Raw genomic sequence first — 20671 nt, 5'->3', positions numbered from 1 at the left:
CAGGCCACCCACTCCCAGCAGGGTGCAGTTTTAGGTCATGCCCAGAACCAGGAGCTTCCAAGCCATCCCCTACAGCTCCCCCCTTACCTGCAGAATGATGCATGAAGCCTCACAGCCAGGCAATGTTACTGCCTGGCCTGCCAGCAGGCAACTTAATTGTTTATTTAGGCAGCCAGGGATCTAAAATGGCTGCCGCGATCAAGCACCTGCTGGCTGTTTGGATCTGATCTTAAAGTGGCAGGCACCAACAGTGCCCTGCCACACTGCCCTACCACCCATTGGATCCCCAGGCAAAAAACAAAGCTAAGAGGCACATCTTGATTTTACCTCCATCAAGTAGCCCCCAGTAGGGAGCTCATGGATAGTTCTTAGCAGACCTCTGCAGCACCTCTTCAGGACTAGGAGCTGAGAGACCTCATTTCTTGGCCCCGCCCATGGTCTGCTTGGTACAACACCCTCCCCCATGCCCCTTTACCTCAAATTGGAGTATCATCCGTACTAGATCAGTTGTGCCACCTCTTCCTCCACCAGGGTGATGCTTCCTTCATATACTCATCTGAATCCATCTTCAGGCACTGCTCTACCGTGAACTGTCCCATCTCCAGTTCCTGTTGCCAGTCCACGTTGGTCTCCCAAACATGGGTCAGGCTTCCAGAACTCGTGTTTGGCTGATATTCCCCTAGGAAACCGCAGCCTCGGTCTTACACCAGGGTGACTTCCACTGAGTGAGCGTGCCCAACGATTCCCACAGGCTGGGCCAATCCTAACAACACTGGGTGAGCCAGGTGCCTGGCTAGGCATGCTAGTACTTGGTGGGTGTGCTCTTTCAGTTAGCTGTACCTAGACTCTTTTGTAGGTCTGGGGCCTGCCATGGAGGCAGACCAGCTCCAGCTGCCTGACAGCAATCTGCATCCCACACAAGCTCTTGTTGGACCACTGTCCACATGGAGCCAGTGTCCACCAAAGCAGTCACTCACTGGCTTTCCAGCCAGGCCTCAACTGTAATGCAGAAGCCTTCTTTTGAGTGCCCCATCTCCCATGGATGCAGCCCATCACTAAACCTGTACTCCATCTATTCTACTGGGGCAAGGTCTTATCTGGGGGCTGGTTCTTTTCCCCAGGTGGTCTTCCACACTCCCCTGGTAGTCATTTGTAGCAACTGCAGCACTGATGCCTCCACAGTCAGATGGGTGGCAAATTGGCTAGATGGTCACACCCAGAGAATGGTGGTAGACAGTTCGTTTTTGACCTGGAGCAATGTGTGCAGTGGAGTCCCCCAGGGCTTGGTCCTAGGGCCTAGGGCCTGTACTATTCAACATCTTTATCAGAGATCTGGATGTGGGTGTGGAAAGCTCGCTGTCCAAATTCGCTGATGGCACCAAGATGCGGGGCGAGGTGGGCGTGCTGGAGGGGAGGGACAGAATCCAGCTAGATCTAGACAGGTTACAGAGGTAGGAGGATGAGAATAGGATGGAATTCAGTGCAGACAGTTGCAGGGTACTGCATGTAGGGAGAAGGAACCAGCAACACACCTGTAGGCTGGTGAACACCCCTCTTGTCAAAACAGTGGCAGAAAGGGATCTTGGAGTCATTGTTGACTCCAGGATGAACATGAGCCGCCAATGCGAGGAAGCAGTCATCAAGGTTAACTGCACCTTGTCGTGCATTTACAGATGCATCACAAGCAGGTCCAGGGAGGTGATCCTTCCCCTCTATGTGGCATTGGTCAGGCCGCAGTTGGAGTACTGCATCCAGTTATGGGCGCCACACTTCAAGAGGGATGTGGCTAGCACTGAGAGGGTCCAGAGGAGGACCACTCGCATGGTCAAGGGGCAGCAAGTCAGGCCCTATGGAGAGGCTGAAGGGCCTGAATCTATTCAGCCTACACAGGAGAAGGCTGAGAGGGGATCTGGTGGCTGTTTGCAAACTCTCCAGAGAGGACCAGAGGAAATTGGGTGAGGCTCTATTCCCTTGGGCACCACCAGGGGTTACTAGGAATAACAGCCACAAATTGTTAGAGAAGGTTCAGGCTGGACATCAGGAGACACTACTTTACAGTTAGGGCTGCCAGGCTCTGGAATGGACTCCCAAGGGAGGTGGTGCTCTCTCCTACCTTGGGGGTCTTCAACAGGAGGCTGGACAGATCCTTGGCTGGGGTATTATGACCCCGGCACTCGTTCCTGCCCGGGGCAGGGGGTCAGACCTGATGATCTGTTTAGGTCCCTTCCAACCCTAAGCACTATGAAACTATGGGTGTAGTGCCCAGACAGCTTGCACTGGAAGCAAGGGCTGCTTGCACTGGTTTGAGTGGGGTGGGGAGGCCACAGCACAGTCTGGCCCTGGGAATGAGGGATTCCTGCTTTCTTGGATCCCAGGTTCATGACCCCTCATTCTAGGGCAAGGTTGCACTCAGCTGCCAAGAAGTCCGCAGCCAGCTTCAGGCCTCCTATACTGACTGGGGCTGGTGCCGCTGGACCCATGCCTTGATGCCCCCTCCTAAGTCCCAAATGAACTGTTCTAAAATTATCATCTCCGTTACTTCCCCCAAGTTTCTTTCTTGCTGCCACAACCACAAATGCACCTTGTCATGCAGCAAATGGACTAACTGCCCAGGGACTGTGTGCTCCAGAGGCTTTCTTACTATGAAACCTCTGGTGATGCAGCTCCTCAGCTATCTCCCACCAGTGGAGGATGGCCTCCTTCACCTTGTAATCGGTGGCATCAGCCAGCAGTATCCCTCCCATAGGCCCTCTGGGCCTCTCCCGTCAGTGGTAGTCCCAGTGTGGGTGCCCAAGTGGTCCGGAGTCATCGGGCCTATGCAGCCATTCCCTCAAAGTCCTCCAGAAAGAGCTCTGGATCATCATACTGGGTCATCTGGGGCATCCATGAAGATCCCAGAGCCACTGCTGAGACCCCCTGCGCTCTGCTTCCAGGCCTGCACCATGTGGTCCTCCTGCTGCCCTCCATTACTCCCTCAGCTGTACCTGCAGCTGCAGTAGGCCAGTCTCTTTGGCTGCTGCCACCTGCTGCTGCACCAGGAGCTACAACACCTGCTCCATGGTTGTGGTCAAGACTGGGCTCCAGCCAACCCTTGTCCACAGCAACCTCATTTCAAATTCGAGTCACAGCACCAACTGTGAACAGCCAAGGGGGCCACAGTCCCTGAGGGGCACTGCTTGGTGTGTTGGATTGGGCGTGCAGCTGGCCCCCTGGCCCCTTTTACTCTAGCTGCAGGGGCTCTGCTGGAGACCCACTGATCCAGACCCTGGCCTCCCCAGGCAGCTGGCTAGGGTGCACCACTGGAATCACAGGCTTTCCCCAGGGCCCCAGGCTCCCTGCCCAGGGTCCACAAATGTGAAACTTAAATCAATAAAAAGGTCAATGCAAAAGGTTGCACTTACCTGTGCTCATTATTTATGGTCCTGCTGTTCTCTCTGGGTGGTGTACTCCCAGCAGCCCGGGTCAGGCTCACTGCAGAGGTCTTGCTAGGTGAGGGAAAATCTGCCTGCCTGCTTCTACCCCAGCCAGTCCCATGCAACCGCTGCTGGCTGCTCTTAGCTCCCTGCACCCACAGGGGCGGGCCCTTCCATTCTGTCAGGGTGGTAGGATTCCTGATAGCCCACAGCTGGGAACATTTCCCCAGCTGGGGACTGTCAACTGCCACTGCACCCCTGTGTGGATGTCCAGCCAGTCCATGTGGCTGTGGCACAGCTACGTCTGTTTTGGCCGTGCTTCTCCCCACAGTGACAGGGCTAGGTCCCATTACGTAAGGCACAGTCTCTGCTAGGATTTCACATCAAGATGACAATCTCAGTATAACTATCTTACAGTAATAAACACACCCTTATTTACAATGAAGACAGAACAGGCAGAATGATCTTGCGGACTGGAATTCAGGAAAAAGCCGAGTTCCCACTGCGACCATTGCTACTGACATGGTGTCCTTATGCAAACCAATTAATTTTTCTGTACCAAATTCAGAGATTATGTAATTTAAAATATAAATGATATGCCTTGAAGTTGGTGGAGAATGTCATAACTCATATGCTGTGTGGATAAATATGGCAGAAAAAGCAATTAGCAGAAGGTGTAAGAGGGTTTAAGGTGAAGGAGAGCTTCCCTGTTTTATGTTAGCTGCTACTTCACTTTGATCCACCCCACTTGCATATGAGTTACACACCATACAAATCCAGCCAAGTCTCATACCATGAGACTTCCTTTCTGTTTTTCAGTCTTAAAAGAAAGCTGAATTCTGGTTTGGTTTTTGTGTCATTAATAAGTTCAAATTTCTACACCAAATCCTGCTCTGCATTATTTCTGTCCAACCTCACTACAAGAACATTACATTCTGGTCATGCAGGATCTTTATTATTGCTGGTGATATGTGAGAGACATAATGTGGCTCAATTATCAGCTCTGAAGTTGAGTACACAAGGCTGAGAGTCCAATAAATAGCTTTTTGCCTCTGAACTGATTTGATCTGAAAGCGATTGATAGACTGAACATGGAAGCTCTTGAAGTCATATATTTGGTTACTTTTGAGAATAAGATCACATTTTCCATATGTCTCTGAAATGTTTGTTCCCCTAAGTTTGTCCGTGAAAACTGAGACACAGCAGGATCTAGGGGAAAGGGAAATGTACTGGGAATCAGGAGACCTGCATTGGCCACTGACTTGGTGTGTGATGGGTATCTAATTGTGAAATTTGTAGAGCTCTTCGCAGTCTATTTAAATAAGCCATTTCTTTCTGTCATTGAAGTCAGTGCCTGAACACCGTTGGCAGCCAGATTCCATAGTACACAAACTGGATAATGTGAGAAGCAAGAATTTCTTAGGGTGATATCTTTATTAGATCAGCTGAATGTAGTTAGAATAGAGTTAGACAAGCTTTTGAATGCAAGGCACTCTTCTTTAGTTCTGACATGCATAATTCTTGGACCGTCATGGCTACAATGTTGCTTCAGCACTACCAGGAATTTTGTAAGGCATTCACATTCTGTTCTTTGTTGTCAGATGCCCGTAGAAAGCATGAGTACAATGAAAGCCATGTGATTACAGCGAGAAGAGTTAAACAAGTAAGCTGTGTTTTCAGATAGATATATCATTTATGCATGTTGTCTTCCATGCTCTGCTTTTCTGGCTAGGAGGGAATATTCTAATTGTGTGTCACCAAGACAGTGCCACCAACGTGACTCCAGTGAGCCCTGAGTACAAGCTAAAACTGCCTTTCTGCAGTAGAAAGCACCAATGCAAGCCGAGTGTCTGCTTCTCTGAGGGACTATTTCTTAAGAGCAGCAACTCCTACTTCTCATCTGAAGGGCATTTTGCACACCCATATCCTAGCAGACAGATCAAACCCAGTGACTCTGGTTCAGGAAAGAGTCACAGGATGTGTCTTCACGTGCATTAAACCATTTTAGTTAATGCGCATAAAATCTAGCACCTCTGGGTGTTTATACACATGCTCCAGGAGTGGGGGAGGGGAGGAGGATGCTCTGAGAACCACTCTAATTAAAGCACCTGGAGCATCTTGTGTATTAGCGGCCCCATACTTCAAAATGGTGACGGGGGCACTTTGTCTAAAGCTCATCGAATGAGCTTTAGATAAAGTGCCCCCACTGCCATTTTGAAGCACAGGGGATATGCTGATACACAAGATGCAGGAGGCTGCTGGAGCGTGGTAATTGCCATACCCCAGCAGACTGGATTAATTGAATCTGCTCTGATGTGCTGGAATTACAGCATGTTGAAGCAGTCTCTGCTCATATGTAGGCACCCTTTTTTGTGAGGTACTAGGAAAATGTGCATTAGCCTATCTTAATGTGCATTAGCTAAAGAGCATGTTTTTTTAATGATGCTTAATGTGCATTAACTACATAGCATAGGTTTTTAAATGATGCTTTAATGCACGTTAAAATAGGCTAATGTGTATTGCAGGGCGCATCCAGATGAGCATGCATGTGCCTCTTGAAGTGTCTCAAACCAGTTTGAGACAGTCCAAGAGGCACGCTGAGAATGAAAAGATATTCCCCACACTGCATATTTGCAGCACAGACTCAAAATTTGATACCTGGATTTCCAGGTATCAAATAAACACCTTCCCCACTGTTTCCTGAGGCAGTTAGGGGCCTGGACCTTCAGAGATGCTCTAGCATCAGGGCAGAGCATCTATATGGTGCCCCATTCTGCCCTAGACACTGTGTTCATGTGTGGGGCAAGCAGGACTGGCACAAGGCCGTGACCTGGGCAGTGTCCCTGGTAAGTAGGAACTCAGGGTGGAGGGGATTGTGGGGGTGGGGCTGTGGATGTGGGTGGGTTGTGTGGGAGTAGGGGGGGCTGGTCGGGAGGGTGGGTCCTCTGCAGGGCCTACGGCTCACCCCCACAGCAGCAGCGGCTATGAGGTGCTCAGAGCCCACTGCGGCCAGAGTTCCCCTGTGGTGCGGCACGGCCATGGCTGCCTCAGAGCCAGCACTATCTGTGCCGCCTGTCGCGGGTCTGGGCTGGCTTGATGTGGTGCTGGGCTATGCACCTTCAGGCAGCCCCAGACTGGTTGGGCTACCACCCGGGGCTCAGCCCCGCTCACAGAGACCATGTCACCACAGGCTGTGTCCTGCCTCTATGGGCCCTATGGGCCATCAGGAGGCAGGACCCGGTCCAGTATGACATGCTGTCTCTTTGAGCAAGGCCAGGGCCTGGGTGACAGCCCGAGTGGCCCAGGGTTACCTGAAGGCGCACAGCCCTGTGCCATGCCACACTGCACCACACTGGGCCAGACCTGCAACAAGTGGCACAGGCGGTGCTGGCTCTGAAGTGGCCGGGGGGGAGGCTCTGGCCACAGGGGACCCTGAGCACCCCACAGCCACTGCTGTTCTAAGGGTGAGCTGTGGGTCCTGTGGGTGAGGTGTGTGTGTGTGTGGAGGGGTGGGCTGTAGACCCTGTGGGGGGGGCTGTGACCCTGTGTGGGGGAGCTGTGGGCCCTGTGGGGGGGAGGGGGAAGTCCATGAGCAAAAGGGGTAGGGGCAGCTCTGATTTTTCTGACAAAACCCCCCAAAAGTAAATGCCAAAGCATATAGATATTTAGAATTTATTCTATTATGATGATAGAGGCATTGGTAGGCTTCCAAATTGTTTTTAACTTGTAAATAGATCAGTAAAACATTGCCTGACTGATCTCTCTCTATATAGTAGTGTTTCATTTTAAGAGTGAAAGAACACTATTTTGGGTATTTTAATGAGAGAATTTGGGTTTCTTATCAGAGAATTTGTGATTTTTAAATAGGGAACAACAGGATCTCTGGTGGTGAGACAAGTGGTGAGACCCAGGCAAAGGAGCCTGTCCAGGGCCAGCACTGGGGACCCAGTTGGAGGGCAGACAAGGTGGCTGACCTCTTGGCCATTTGCGGCCAAGATGATGTGCTTTGACAGTTCAAAGTGGGCCACTGCAAAGAACACATCTTCTGGGCGATAGCTGCCCAAATGGCAGAGTGGGGGCACTCCATCCAGGTCTGGCACGCATGCAGCCTTGGGGCTGTAGGTCCAAGGGGGTGGATGGTGTCGCAGGTGGCAGCAGGTCACAGTCAGGCAGCAACCCCCACTGCCAGACTGCTGTAGAGTGTGCAGGGACCACTCTGAGTTAGGGCTGCTTCAGCAGTCCAGCTGGCACAAGGGGGTAGTGTCCCTAGATATCAACTGGCTGGGTTTCAGAAGCTCCCCGAGCTGCTCGCCAGGGTAGCTTTTTATACTGTTGGGGCCAACATAGGTGCTGACTGCGGGCTGTAGCTCCCCTTGGCTGCAGATCTAGGAGGAACTGGGCAGGGTTTTTTTGCCCCAAGTGACACAACTTGCCCCACACCAGAGTGCATTTCCGGGCATGTGCGCTGAGGCAAAAATCTCTGGCACAAATTTGTTCTGCTCCTATTTGAGTTCCTGCGAGTGCACGTGCCTGCATGTGTGGATGCGCCCACAGGCTGTAATTCTAGGATTCAGCATTTTGGAATGAGACAGCATTAGCCTAAACAGGTAGAGAACTATCCTAATCCACATTAAATTATTTAATAGTAGATGAAGGCAAAGCACTAAAGAATCTACCATATTGCCAGGATAAGATGACCTTTTTCATCTCTAACTTTTGGAGTCCTATGAAAAATTCTGAAGTGTTGACTTTTTATCAAGTTTGAGACTTTCAAAACCACTTAAGGGAGTTAGACACGCAATTCCCAATAACGGGCCTTGTGCACTTAGCAGTGCACCTTCTTGCAGTTGAAGAATGCCATTAATTGCATACCTAGTTCAAACCAAAGAGTCAAAAAGGCTCTAGATGTGATGATAGTCACATCACTCCTTTGTTTGCCATTGGCTAAAAAAGCTGTTCTGTCTTAACTGTACTAACCCAATGGGGTGTTTCGCCTGGGTGAACCTTTTTGCTTTGATTTCCTGATAACCAAAAGAGAACCATGACTCTTCAGTCATAACTTGAAAGAAGTTACTAGAGTTATTTCTGTGAGAAAAATGGGAAAACACTCTTGTGATGGGATTTTTCTCTGGTTTTACCAGAGTCCCAAAGGAGAATACCTGGTACCTGAATCAGCTGAGCTGGAGTGCGTTAAGTATTGTGTTGTGTATGATGGCAAAACCAGCTTCTTGGAAGGTTATAATTATGAGGAGGATGAAGAAGGTATGTTTACTGATTAGAGACAGATCCTTACAACCTTATCAAACCCATTGTCTGGGTATGTGAATAACTTTTCTTCCTTATTTACCCTTATCAGATATACCCATTTCAGATTGCTTAACAAGAACATTCAGTTTCACCTGCCTTTTTTTTTTTTTAATATGATGTGCCTCTCTTTGTTTTTCATACATTCTGTCCTAGACTTCACAAATGCAGATCTGCTTTCAGGGAACTCAGGCAGACTTAGTTTCCAATCTGAAAAATTCATACAGGCATACCTCGTTTTATTGCGCTTCACTTTATTGCGCTTCGCAGATATTGCGTTTTTTACAAATTGAAGGTTTGTGGCAACCCTGCGTCGAGCAAGTTTATCGGCACCATTTTTCCATCGGTTAGCATTTTTTAGCAATAAAGTATTTTTTAATTAAGGTATGTACATTTTTTTTAGACATAATGCTATTGCACACTTAATAGACTACAGTATAGTGTAAACATAACTTTTATATGCACTGGGAAACCAAAAAATTTGTGTGACTCGCTTTATTGCGATATTCGCTTTATTGTGGTGGTCTGGAACTGAACCCGCAATATCTCCGAGGTATGCCTGTACTTATAAAGTTCTTTGTTTCAAGTAGAAATTAGACCGTTCTTCCAGGTTCAGATGCTGTTGACTCTGTCTACTTGTTGCTTTTTAGGGACTGAATCTGCTGATGACAGCTCTACAGATGAATCTAGTTCTTCATGCTCCAAAAGTGAGTCTTTTTATTTGACTGTTAACCTGAAGGTAGTAAAAAAACCCTTTCCATTATTACAGTAAAAAATAGGACTTGCCTTGGGGGGGAGTCTGGACTAAATGACCTCGTAAGATCCCTTCTAATCCTATTTTTCAATGGGCCAGTGATCTCAATTCAGCAACTAGTTAAGTATGTCCTTAACATAAGTGAAACTATTTTTGTGTGCAAAGTCAGGCATTTTGCTTAAGCATCTGCAGGTAAAATCTGCATCCCCATACTCTTCTCCCCCTCTACCAGGTCATAACATCAACTAAGGGAATTTTATCCTAAGCACTTCCCTCTTTCTTCTCTGCCTTTTCTTTGCTGGCCTAACATAAATTACTTAGAATAGTAGTTTTTCCTTGTAATTTGTTTCACTGCAGGGTGCTCCCCAAAGAATTAACAGGATGATAAATAGTACCTAGACCTACAAAGGCACCAGAGGAAGAATAGTCATGTTTCCCATTAAAAAACAAGGACCTGAAGAAACAATAGGAAAAAGGTAGCTCTCCAGACAACAGGTGCACAGGGCATACAGGATATCCCTAGTTGTTATTGTACAGTGACAGTATCTGGGGTGTTTAGTGTAACTTTTAACAATTCTCTTGGGGTCCTTCAGAGCTGGCCTCTCTATAATTAAAGGAATTGTCACCATTGACATCAGCCGTGCTAGGATTTCAGCCCAGGCACTCTAAGTCTAGCTTCCTTGTCATTTCCCTTCAGGAAACATGCTTTTTTATGTCTATAGATGCTGAAGTAGGCACTGCCGTCCAATGTGCCAGAGTCTTAGAGCAGTTTACTCGTCACCCAGTTCGCATCCTGAAAGGTGGATATGAACGTTTCTCTGCCTGCTATCATTTTTTGAGAACTCAGAAAATATTCTGGATGCCTCAGGTGAGCTTCTTAGATGAGAAGGGCCAGGACTTTGTCCTATGAATAGAATGATTTCATGTGTATTTGGCTAATGCCAGGGAATTGTCTATTAATAATTAAAGGGGCTCTATCAACTTGGTATCTAACCAACTTCAGAAAAGGAATTATAAATCATTTCTGATAGCACCTTTGCACCTGAGTCTCCCTGCTAATTGCTGTTCTTTTACAGCCTTGTTCATTTGTTTTTCACTGACTTTCCTGTCTCTGTTACTAAGTGGAAAAACTCGTGAAAACAATCTGGGGCACTTGATTTAATAAGGATGAAATTCACTAAACAGAAGGTGGAGTTAATTATAACAAACAGAAGATGTTTTTTCCAATTCCTTTTAAGTTACAGGAATCTGAGATATTATCGTGTTATTTTAAAACCAGCAAACTTCATTCTGAAAAACATTTCCCAGCTGACAAGTCCCAGATATGTTCTGCCTTTCTTCATGAAGGATGCCACTGTAAATGCAGATGTATTGTTTCAATACAGTATCATCACCTAAAATCACTTGATTTATCTCCTGAAGCACATTGAGTTATTTTGCAAATAGTGATCAGCCTGGATCCTGCCTAGCTTATGAATCATCATCATCATCTTTTCAACATCTTGGGCAGGGCTTTACAAAAAGTCTGTGGTGACACATCAATACATGGGTCTTTAACAAAAGCCATCAGTAATGCAGTGCAGGCCCTGGGCAGTGCTTCAGTGTCATTTGTTTGCTTAACAAGGTGACTTAAGGTGACCTGCAAAGGAAAAAAAAATAAATTGGCTCTATGTTTCTGTTTTGCTCTTTTATGATGATGATATAACATTCCATCTCCCTAAATTTTCTCTGCAGTTTCTGCTGGATACCACGTTTTCCTTTACCTCTTGCCCTAAGCTTCTTTATAATGTGTTCTGTTGAGCAGCTGTTGTGCTCTAGCCCAGTGCTGGTTGCTGTTCAGTGGTGGGCAGCAATGTCAGTTACCAGCTCAGTACTCTTTCCTTCTGCTCTTGGCCTGGATATAAAATGTTGTCCTTAACGTCATGCTTCCCATACCAGAGGCCACTAAGCTGCACTCAAAATTATCTTGCTTGAGCAGGAGAAGTGAGGTGGAGTTGTGTTATGCAATCACAGGTGCAGCACTTTTAATTGGCAAGTGATTTCACTTGGCTTTGAAACAAGTCATCTTCAAACACTGGTGAATCAGATGTGTCACTGTTCCTGCACATATGACAAGGGACATAGTCTATCTTATGTTGAAATGCCATTTCAACCTGGGCCACCATGGCTCTGACACTGTTAACTTTATTTACTATATTTAGTGTTGACTGTCATTTCTTATAATGTCCAAATGATTAAACAAATCACTGTTATTGAATATGGATGTGGACCACTGACTGAATCATAAGAAGAAATCAATCAATGCTAAGTTTTATGGACCTTCAAAGTGACTATGAATGCAAGTAGAAATATAGCTCTCACTCTCTACTGATTCTTGTGTTTATCTTCTGCAGGAACTAGAAGACTTTCAGCCATATCCAGTAGAGATACTGCCTGCTAAGCTATATATGGGCAATTTGAGGCAAGCCTGTGACCGTCAGATTCAGAAAGATCTGAAGATCAAAGCACAAATCAACATCTCAGAGGACACAGTAACACTGTAAGTCAAAATATCCGGTTGGATTTACCTCAGTGGTTGTGTGTATGTGAAGCACTGCCAACTAATGTAGTCTGAAAGCCCCTTAGCAGAAACTGTGTATTCTTAGGCTCTTATTCACCAGAGCAGCAGATTGGCAAGAAGCAGTGGCATGAACTTAGTTCAGTACTTCCAGAGCAGTTTAGTACTTCCTGCTCTGGCATCTGCACATCAAAGGTGGCAAAGCAAAGATGCATTACAACATCAGCCTACCCTGTTTTGGAAAGAATGATGCTATGAAGGGCAGCAATGCCCAGCCTTTTTAGCTTGCAGGCCAGATGAGCAGTCCCAGGCCCATCCACAGGCTGTATCTGGTGCATGGTGCTGGCCCAGCTGGGGCCTGATCCAGTCACACACTTAAACATCTTGACTACGTCCGATCTAACTGCATGGGTCCAGTGCCCAAGGTAGCTATTCAGGAATGGCCTGGCAAGAGCCCAGTCCCACTTGGCTGCATTGTGCCCCGCCTGGTCACGTGTCTTCATTGGGCCTTAGCCCCCACATGGCTGCATCAGCCCCTGGTCAGGTTGTGTCTGCACAGCTGGATCAGGCCCCAGCCAGACTATACCCATGTAGTTGTATTGGGCCCTGGCCGGTCTGTTGCCTCATGGTCAGGTCAGGTCTCAGCTCAATCCAGCTACCCGGGAACAGGGCTTGACCCCTTCATGTGGGGCTGGCCCAGCTAGGGCTAATCCAGTTGTGTGGGGCTTGGAAATTTGATGGCAGGGGAGCTGTGGCAGTGTTTCATGGTTTCATAGTTAGTAGGGTTGGAAGGGACCTGAGCAGATCATCAAGTCCGACCCTCTGCCATGGGCAGGAAAGAGTGTTGGGGTCAAACGACTCCGGCTAGCTTCCTTTTGAAGACCCCCAGGGTAGGAGCGAGCATCACTTCCCTTGGCAGGTGGTTCCAGATCCTAGCCACCCTGACTCTGAAGTAATGCCTCCTGGGCCTACTCTCAGTCAACTGATGGCCGTTATCCCTTGTTACTCCAGGACGAGCGCAGGGGAACAGGGACTCTCCCATTGCCTATTGGTAATTGCCACTACTTTCCCACTGCCAAATTTCTAGACCTATAAGGAGACCTGTGGATCGGTTTACATGGCTCCATGGGCCAGATCTGGCCTGGAGGTTGGGAGTTGAGCATCCCTGATGTAGGGCAAGAGTGTGGTGTTTAATAGTGGAATTTCAACATTTAGCAACACTCTTCACTGAGAACTTAATATTAACATCCTGAAGCAACTTTTAGGAAGAAAATTTAAAAACCATCATTTACTCTCCCTGTCCCGATTTCTTTTACTGCAGGAGTATGTAACACACCTGGGGCCCCAGGCCAGATTCTGACCACAGAACTTTTCATGGGCTGGATCCAGTGCAGGGCACAGGGGCAGCTGCTATAGCCACTGCTGTGGCAGTGAGGGACTCAGGGAACAGTGAGAGGTCCAGCAGCAGTGGCAAGGGGTCTGGAGGAAGCAAAAAGTCTGGGGAAAGTCCACCAGTGGACTGGCAGCAGCATTGAATCTGGGAGAGCAAGTCCAAGGGTGGCAGCAATGAGCCAAGCTGGCCACCAGTGGCCAGGGCCAGCAGGGCCAAAGGGTCTTGAATTCTGAAGCAGGCCATACTCCCTAACTTCCCATGGCCCACTGGTAGCCCAGCAGACCAGACAGGGTGTATGTTTGACACCACTACTTTACTGTATTCTTGTGACCAAAGTTATTTGACAAGGCACTTGAGCTAATGAACAAGTCACAGAGCTTGAAAAAGCCAAACACCCAATGTTATTGTTCCAGCTTGGAACGTTCTTCTTTTATTGCTTTGCATCCTTTACTTGATGAGTTGAGATACTGAAGTGTTTTATACCTTGTGAAGTAAGAAACCTCAGGAAGCAGCTTTGTGTGTGATCATTATATTTTGGGAGGAAAATTTCCAAAATGCATGAATCAAAGGAACACTCATTTTCAATGTATTTGCCTTCCTCTACCTCCCAGAGAGAACACGGAACAGAGGCATGTTAATACATAAATACATATGTGGTATAAAATGGGAAAATATTCAAACTCTTTGGTTATACACAGAAAGCAGCTTGATTTATTTACAGACCATCCTTACTATGAGGATGAGAATCAAAAGCTCTTATTTTCCTAAGACAGCAGTCAGGAACTTTTTAAGGCTGTGGGATAGAGTAACCTAATTTGAGTCAGAGGCAGGTGAACAGGCTGGTGCTAGAACCCAGCTGCTTAATAACTTACTAACTTGCTCTAGCAAGTAGAAATGTGCAAAACTGCTTTATTGGCCCATTTAATAGATCTGCTATATGTTCTTTTTTCAGTTTCACAGAAGAAAATGAAAAATCCCTTCATATTTCTGTCCCGGATTCTCCTGATGCAGATTTGTTTTCCTTTTTTCCCAATATTTGTCACTTCATAGGTAGGTGCATCTTGAGCTATAACTACTGAAGTCTCAGCTGCATGCAGATATTATGTCAATATGCAAACAAACAGCTTCAGTAACTTGAAGTTCAGTATCTTTCAACACTAGGAATCCTGCTCTCAAACACCCCTGCTCACTGACGGTGCACAGTTGTGGACCAAAAACCTTTCTGATGAAGGAGCAAAGATTTTGGAATGAACCAGACTGAAATCTCCCTCTGCCCCTTCACCCAGGAGTATCCTGGTCTGTGAATGGTCCCAAATATTGAAATGGAATTACCACCCAGTACACTCTCTGGTGTCAGAACCTGGTCCTGAGTAGCAATTAGGATCACTGTTCAGGCATTTGTCCAACAAAAAGAATAACAGCATGTTCCAATAAGAATTAATTCAGTTAGAAATAACAGTAGATCAGATAAGTGGTCACTGAACTGTCATTGCAAAGTTATCACCTCCTGTTTGTCAGAAGGTGTCAGATGATGTCAAAGACCTCTGAATGGGCAAGAAGATTAAGATATAGAGCCTTTCAGCTCTAGGCAATAGGCACACATCTGACATAGGTTAGGAATGACTGACAGTCTGAAGAACAACTGGGAACTTGAGCCAAGTGAGTTTGCTAACTTTAGTCATTTTCAGTGGACAGTGTAATGCACCCCAGTACTGGGGCAACAAAGTCATCCCTCCTGGCCACCACCTGGACTCCACCTTGTTATCCCCTCTGGGTATCACCCTGTTATCCCACCTGCCAGACCTCGATGTTATTGTTTGACATGGAGGCTGCCCCTAGAAAGCAAACAGGTTTTGGTTGGGCTGTGGCTCCCTGGATTTAGTCCACTTTACTCTAGCTGGGTGGTCCCTGTGTCTGAGGTCCACTGTACTGGGGCACAGGCTCCCAGGGTCCATCTTCACTCACACCCTCTTGGGCTCTGGGCCCCTCAGCCCTTGGTTTTGCCCTCCTGAGCTCTGGACCCTTTGACCCATGGATTCACCCTTGCAGGCTGGGATTGCATCCCCAGTCTTTGCTGTGTGGTACCACAGTCCTCCAATACACAGCAGTCCTGCTTTTGAAGTGTTTGTGCTTCTGCCCGATGCAGCCACCAGACTTGAAGCCCTGGAAGTGCCCTGCATGGGACACCCCCGCAGCACCTCGGTGGCTTCCAGAATCTCCCCTTACAGCCACGTCCAGTCTCCCAGTCTTGATACAAAGCAAAATCATGAGCATCTTCTGCTAAAACAACAGATTCCCCTGCTGGGGTTAATTCCACCCTGTGGTAGTACTACTGCAAAGACTCAAGGCATTTATCTTCTGCAGTACAGAGTTTCTTCCAACCTCCCGCAGTGCAGAGTCCTTCCTTTGCAGGCCATCTAAGCTGGCTCTGCCTCCTGCTGGTCCTAGCTCCTATAGCCAGACTGCCCCCCTTGGGTCCACCCCCCAGCTTATGCATCTGTTTCTTGAGTCACCTGACTCTCTACTTCCACCCTAGGTCTGTCAATCACCACCTGCACCTGGGGCAGGTGTCCATTTTATTTCAGGTCTCATTTCCTTTGTATGTCTTTTCAAGTGGCATTGGTTGGCCAGATGACCCTGAGCTCCCTCTTCCCCTCAGTAATAGGGTAGGGGCCCTGTTACAACAGTTATCTACAGCCCAGTTAAAACACCATCACTACTACATTCACTTACTCCCCACTGGTAGTCCTAGAAGACAGACTGTGTTGACAGTGGAATTCCACCACTGTCCTTCACAGTGATCCCTCCATGTAAAGGTTAAAGAGTCTTTTATTACAAGCAATGTTTGCCCACAACTGATCCATCACTATAAGCAAGACTTAGACAGAGTTTTCTGACAATGGTGATACTGGTTTGCAATACCTTTTACTGATTGGTAACTTCGCAGCTCTGTTTAAGCACAGAGATGATTCCTAGTGAAAAACTTACGGAGCAGTGGTAGAGAACCTTGCTCTGATACTGCCTGCCTATACATATCTAGTGGCTTGAGAAAGCTTGTGTCTCCGGCACGGTTAGCCTGGCACCTTTCTCAGAATCAAAAGTTCACTTTAAAAGAAGTGGGCAAGGTTCTCTGCATGTGACTTTTCAAGACATTAGTTCTTGCTGGAATTTCTCTTTTTAGATGCTCAAATTACTCATGGAGCAGTACTCGTTTTCTCTGGCCTGGGTATAAGTCGAAGCAGCACAGCAGTAATAGCCTTTCTCATGCATTCATCCTTTTTCCCCTTAAAGGTATGTCAACACTTCTACCCCCCACAGAGAGCCTCCTGGGTCTCCTGAACATATCGTCCTCAATGAATAAAATAATGTAGACAGAGACATATCTGTAATGTCAAGGAGGAGGCCTGGGTTTGATTCATGGGCCTGTGATAATATATTGCAGAATGTGAAAAAAGTACTGTTCCCTAGCAAACCTTAGTAACAACTATGGCTGACTGGAAGGATTAAAATCCAAGCAACTCCTGTTTCCTGGATCTGAATGACAAAGAGACCGTGGGGGCTCCCATGAGCCAGCTTTGTCGCTCAGTACTTAGGGGTGTGGTAAGGTCTGGCTCACCTTGTAAAACTCTGGCCTAAACCTGGACTCAGCAGCATGGCTTTTTTATAAACGACAAATTGCTTCCCTGTCCCCTGGTTATTATACGGAGATGTCGAATAGGCATCTAACATTAAAGGGGAAGTACCTCCAATGCCATTGTTCTGTACAGCTTCAGCAAAATAATGGGGGAAAGATAAGGAGTTCTCACTATGTACAAGATTGGAGACCTATCTCAGTGCATTCAAAGTGTCTTAGTATTCTGCAGAAGTTGTCTTAACCTTATGCTGCCCTCTTAGTATAGGCCAGGATATGTGGCCAGGAAATTGCCATTGTCTTTGGAAGGAGCCCCCATAAAAATCTTGGTCTTGTTTGAAAAATGGAGACTTCTTTCTGGCTCACAGAGTTGTGAATACAGACCATACAGAAGTAGAGCACAAGTCTAGCCATTTAACTGATTGTAAAAGCACTTGCAGAGGTCTGTTCTACCAAGATATATGTCAGAGGGGAACTGCGGGGTGATTTTACCAGCACAGAAGAGGTTATCTGCATGCAAAGCACAGGCATCGATTCTTACCAAGCTACCCTACTAATATGGGTGTAATTACTCCCATGGACTGATAACCATCCTCTCACTATTACTCCCTCACAGGCTAAGCCCTACTAAATTACTGGAGATTCTTGCACCCAAAGTGCAACAGTCAAAGGCTGACAGCTGCCATTTCCCTTCATTGTGATCAATGGCTTTGTCTTAATACCTTGTCCAGCTTTTAAAATTAGATCTGCACCGGAGTCTTGTTCCTATGGGAATATTCTGATCGACAAATCCCCTCAGTGTTTGGATGGCAGCAGTATAATATGAGTATATTATATTTTTCAATAAAATTTGTTGTCCAATTTGGACAGAGGTCCTGAAAAGCTCTAGCAAGGCTTCAGGAATCCTGCAGACAGGAGTGTTAAAAAGAAACTGCATGTTAGGACATGTAGACCCTTACTCACGAGCAATTAATGCATGACTAGAGACACTGAAGTCAGTGAGGCTCATTTCTGTGATTACTCATAGGACCAAAGGTTGGAAAATTTAGACCCTTACTCCCCAGAATCAGAGAGATCAAAGAAAACCCCCATGCACTATCTTTTCACCTTTAATCTCATTAAGCAACCTTTATTACAGTCCAATTGCTACTGGACATTCTGGTTTTATGTGGGGAGAATGGCTTTTGTCAGCAATTTCTGAGGTATAGCCTGAGTAAAGTGCAGCACTGTCTGCAAAACACTCTTGCCACGTAACAGTTTGCCCAGCACAGATAATTAAGATGGCTGTGATCTTCACTCTGGGAGGGCTGGACAGCTCTGTGGCTTCTTTGTCATTATAAATCAGTGCTGTGCCATGTCCTGTAGTGCCAGTCCAGGCACTAGGTAGGCAGCTGCAAATAGTTGCTCTTTGGCTGCTTTTTCCCTTGTGACTGAGAGAAAATCAGCAGCATTTTACAGTGCCATCAAACCCAGGAATCCAAAGTAGAATTTCAGTGCTGTGTTGCTGCAGCCCTAGAACTTCCTAGACCTTAAATGCAAGTGAGAGAGGAACAGTGGGAAAAACCCTGGTCAGACCCAGTTCACTCTCCCTTTCAGCATCCACTCTCTGCCGCTGCATGGCACAGGATACTGGGCAAGATGGACCTATGGTCTGATCAGTGGAGAATGATGTGTACTGTAGATTGAGGCCTCAGCTGCACCATTCAGAGATAGTAATATGAACATCAGTTCAGCCCATCAGAGAAAGAGCTGCTTGCAAGTTCAGATCTGGATCTAAACTATGTCCAGTGCCTTGGTATGTTTGTAGCTTCCTATGCTGTGTATAATGTGGAGGGAATACACATACAACTGTGTGGGCTACAGTGTGACTACATTACATTTACTTCACTGACCACTGATTTGACACTAGTTGTATCCAGCATCACTCCATGTGACTGAATTTAGACTTTGAAATCAGGACCAATCTGTGGTTTGCAGGTGGGTCCCATTAGCAGCATTACCATTCACCAGACCGGTGCAGTGCTGTTCCTATTCTATTTTTACTCCCAGGGAACCAAGCTAATCTTTTCCATGTAAATACCTACACCTCCATTCTCTCTGGAATATGGCCCATATTGGATTACATTTGGTTCACCAAAACAGTACAGGATAAACCAACACAGACTGGGCAGGAAAATGAATCATCTGGACTTGGGAGAGATTCACATGTTAGCCTAGGAGTCCATGGGTGATAAATACATCTCAGATATGTTACTTTAATGAGTATGTTTAGTCAATAGGATGCTATGCTGTTTTGTATTTAGGGAGGCATACCAAGATCCTCTCTTTCCTTGAGATACAGGAGGGCCAAATCCTATAGTCCTCTGCTGTCAATAGAGAATTTTGCCCTTGATTTTAATATAATCATTGGTCTTTGTCTATGTTTTTATGAGGCATCTACTACTGGGCCTCCTAGGCACTTCCATGATAAAATAAAGCAACAATATTAATTCTTAGAAGCTGGGGGGCATGGAAGAAGGGGAGTGTTCTCTCACTAAGGTCCTGACACATCTCCTTTTCTTTATCTGTATTTACAGAGGGCTTGGAATCATGTCCTGCAATGCAAAACAAACATGAGGCCAAACCGGGGTTTTGTGCAGCAGCTGTCAGACTGGGAAAGCAAGCTCTTCAGGACCATGATCACAGATACCTCGGAACCAAATTATTAAGTGAGAACAATCAATGGGCAAAGGGGCCTTTCTGTCTGAGCCACAGCAGAACTTAGGCCATGTGTCACCAGATGTTGTTTACATCATTTTGAGTCAAAGTTTGAAGACCATATTCAAGCTTGTTCATGTTGAAAGTCAGTGGAAATTGTATATAAGCAGACTTCTGGTTTGGACCCACTTTGTTGCAATTTTTACTTCCATCAGACAAAGCCATTGAAAAGCAGTCCACTGATTTCCAACTTTGGAAAGACAATAGGTACTTTAGCAAGCACAACTGTTTCAAAAACATGTAAACATAGATTGTTAGCGTTCCAGATAATCACTCCTACATTCTCTCAAACACCCAGAAAGTAACAGGATCCATGCCTTCATGTGCATTTCCATCTCCCGTTGACTTCAATGCTTGGCCTCAGTCTCTTCAGTCACAACTTGTACATCTCCCAGCCTTCTGTTTGGATCCCCACACTGCAGTAGTAGTCAGACTTTTTTGCACAGAAGTTGTATTTGAAGATCCTTTTCTAATACATGAGATACAAATTAAAGCGTGCCCTGCCCAAAGTCAATATGGTCTTTCTCCCTCTGAGCATTCTTTACAGCAGCAGCAGCAGTTTTTAGGCTTTGTACAGAATATTCATCTCACTGTGCATCATTCTTCAGTTGAATCTTCAAAGATTTTGAGAGGTCTCTACCAGAATATTTTTATTACCTCCATAGATGTTTGGTCTGGGATAGATTTCTCTCTTGGTATTCTTGCTAAATGTGCCTAACTCGTGACTGTTGAGATGTTTATGATGTGTAAAAACTGGGTGACCTCAATCAAACACCAATATTGTAAATGTCAGTCAAATGTGTGCTGGTTGCATTGTTCATTCACTGCAGATAGATCCATATAAGGACTTAACAATTTTGTA

General features: G+C 46.4%; 1 protein-coding gene across 3 annotated transcripts in view; it reads left to right on the top strand.

Annotated features, from left to right (window-relative positions):
* STYXL1 (serine/threonine/tyrosine interacting like 1) overlaps positions 1 to 20671 on the top strand; it is a 24640-nt gene extending 3969 nt beyond the window's left edge. For 2 of the 3 annotated variants that reach the window (XM_090025393.1, XM_090025395.1), the window contains exons 3-10: positions 5015 to 5076; positions 8555 to 8675; positions 9368 to 9424; positions 10194 to 10339; positions 11865 to 12010; positions 14374 to 14471; positions 16603 to 16712; positions 19629 to 20671. In XM_090025393.1, the coding sequence (XP_089881519.1) occupies positions 5015 to 5076; positions 8555 to 8675; positions 9368 to 9424; positions 10194 to 10339; positions 11865 to 12010; positions 14374 to 14471; positions 16603 to 16712; positions 19629 to 19760 (872 nt within the window). In that variant the 3' untranslated portion in view covers positions 19761 to 20671. The remainder of the gene's footprint in view (positions 1 to 5014; positions 5077 to 8554; positions 8676 to 9367; positions 9425 to 10193; positions 10340 to 11864; positions 12011 to 14373; positions 14472 to 16602; positions 16713 to 19628) is intronic. The other variant, XM_090025396.1, reaches the window with a different exon arrangement.

The sequence above is a fragment of the Crocodylus siamensis genome, chromosome 13 (assembly GCF_052110815.1).
Source record: "Crocodylus siamensis isolate JL-2025a chromosome 13, ASM5211081v1, whole genome shotgun sequence".
NCBI classification, from domain to species: domain Eukaryota; kingdom Metazoa; phylum Chordata; order Crocodylia; family Crocodylidae; genus Crocodylus; species Crocodylus siamensis.
This window is presented reverse-complemented; position numbering and strand designations above follow the sequence as displayed.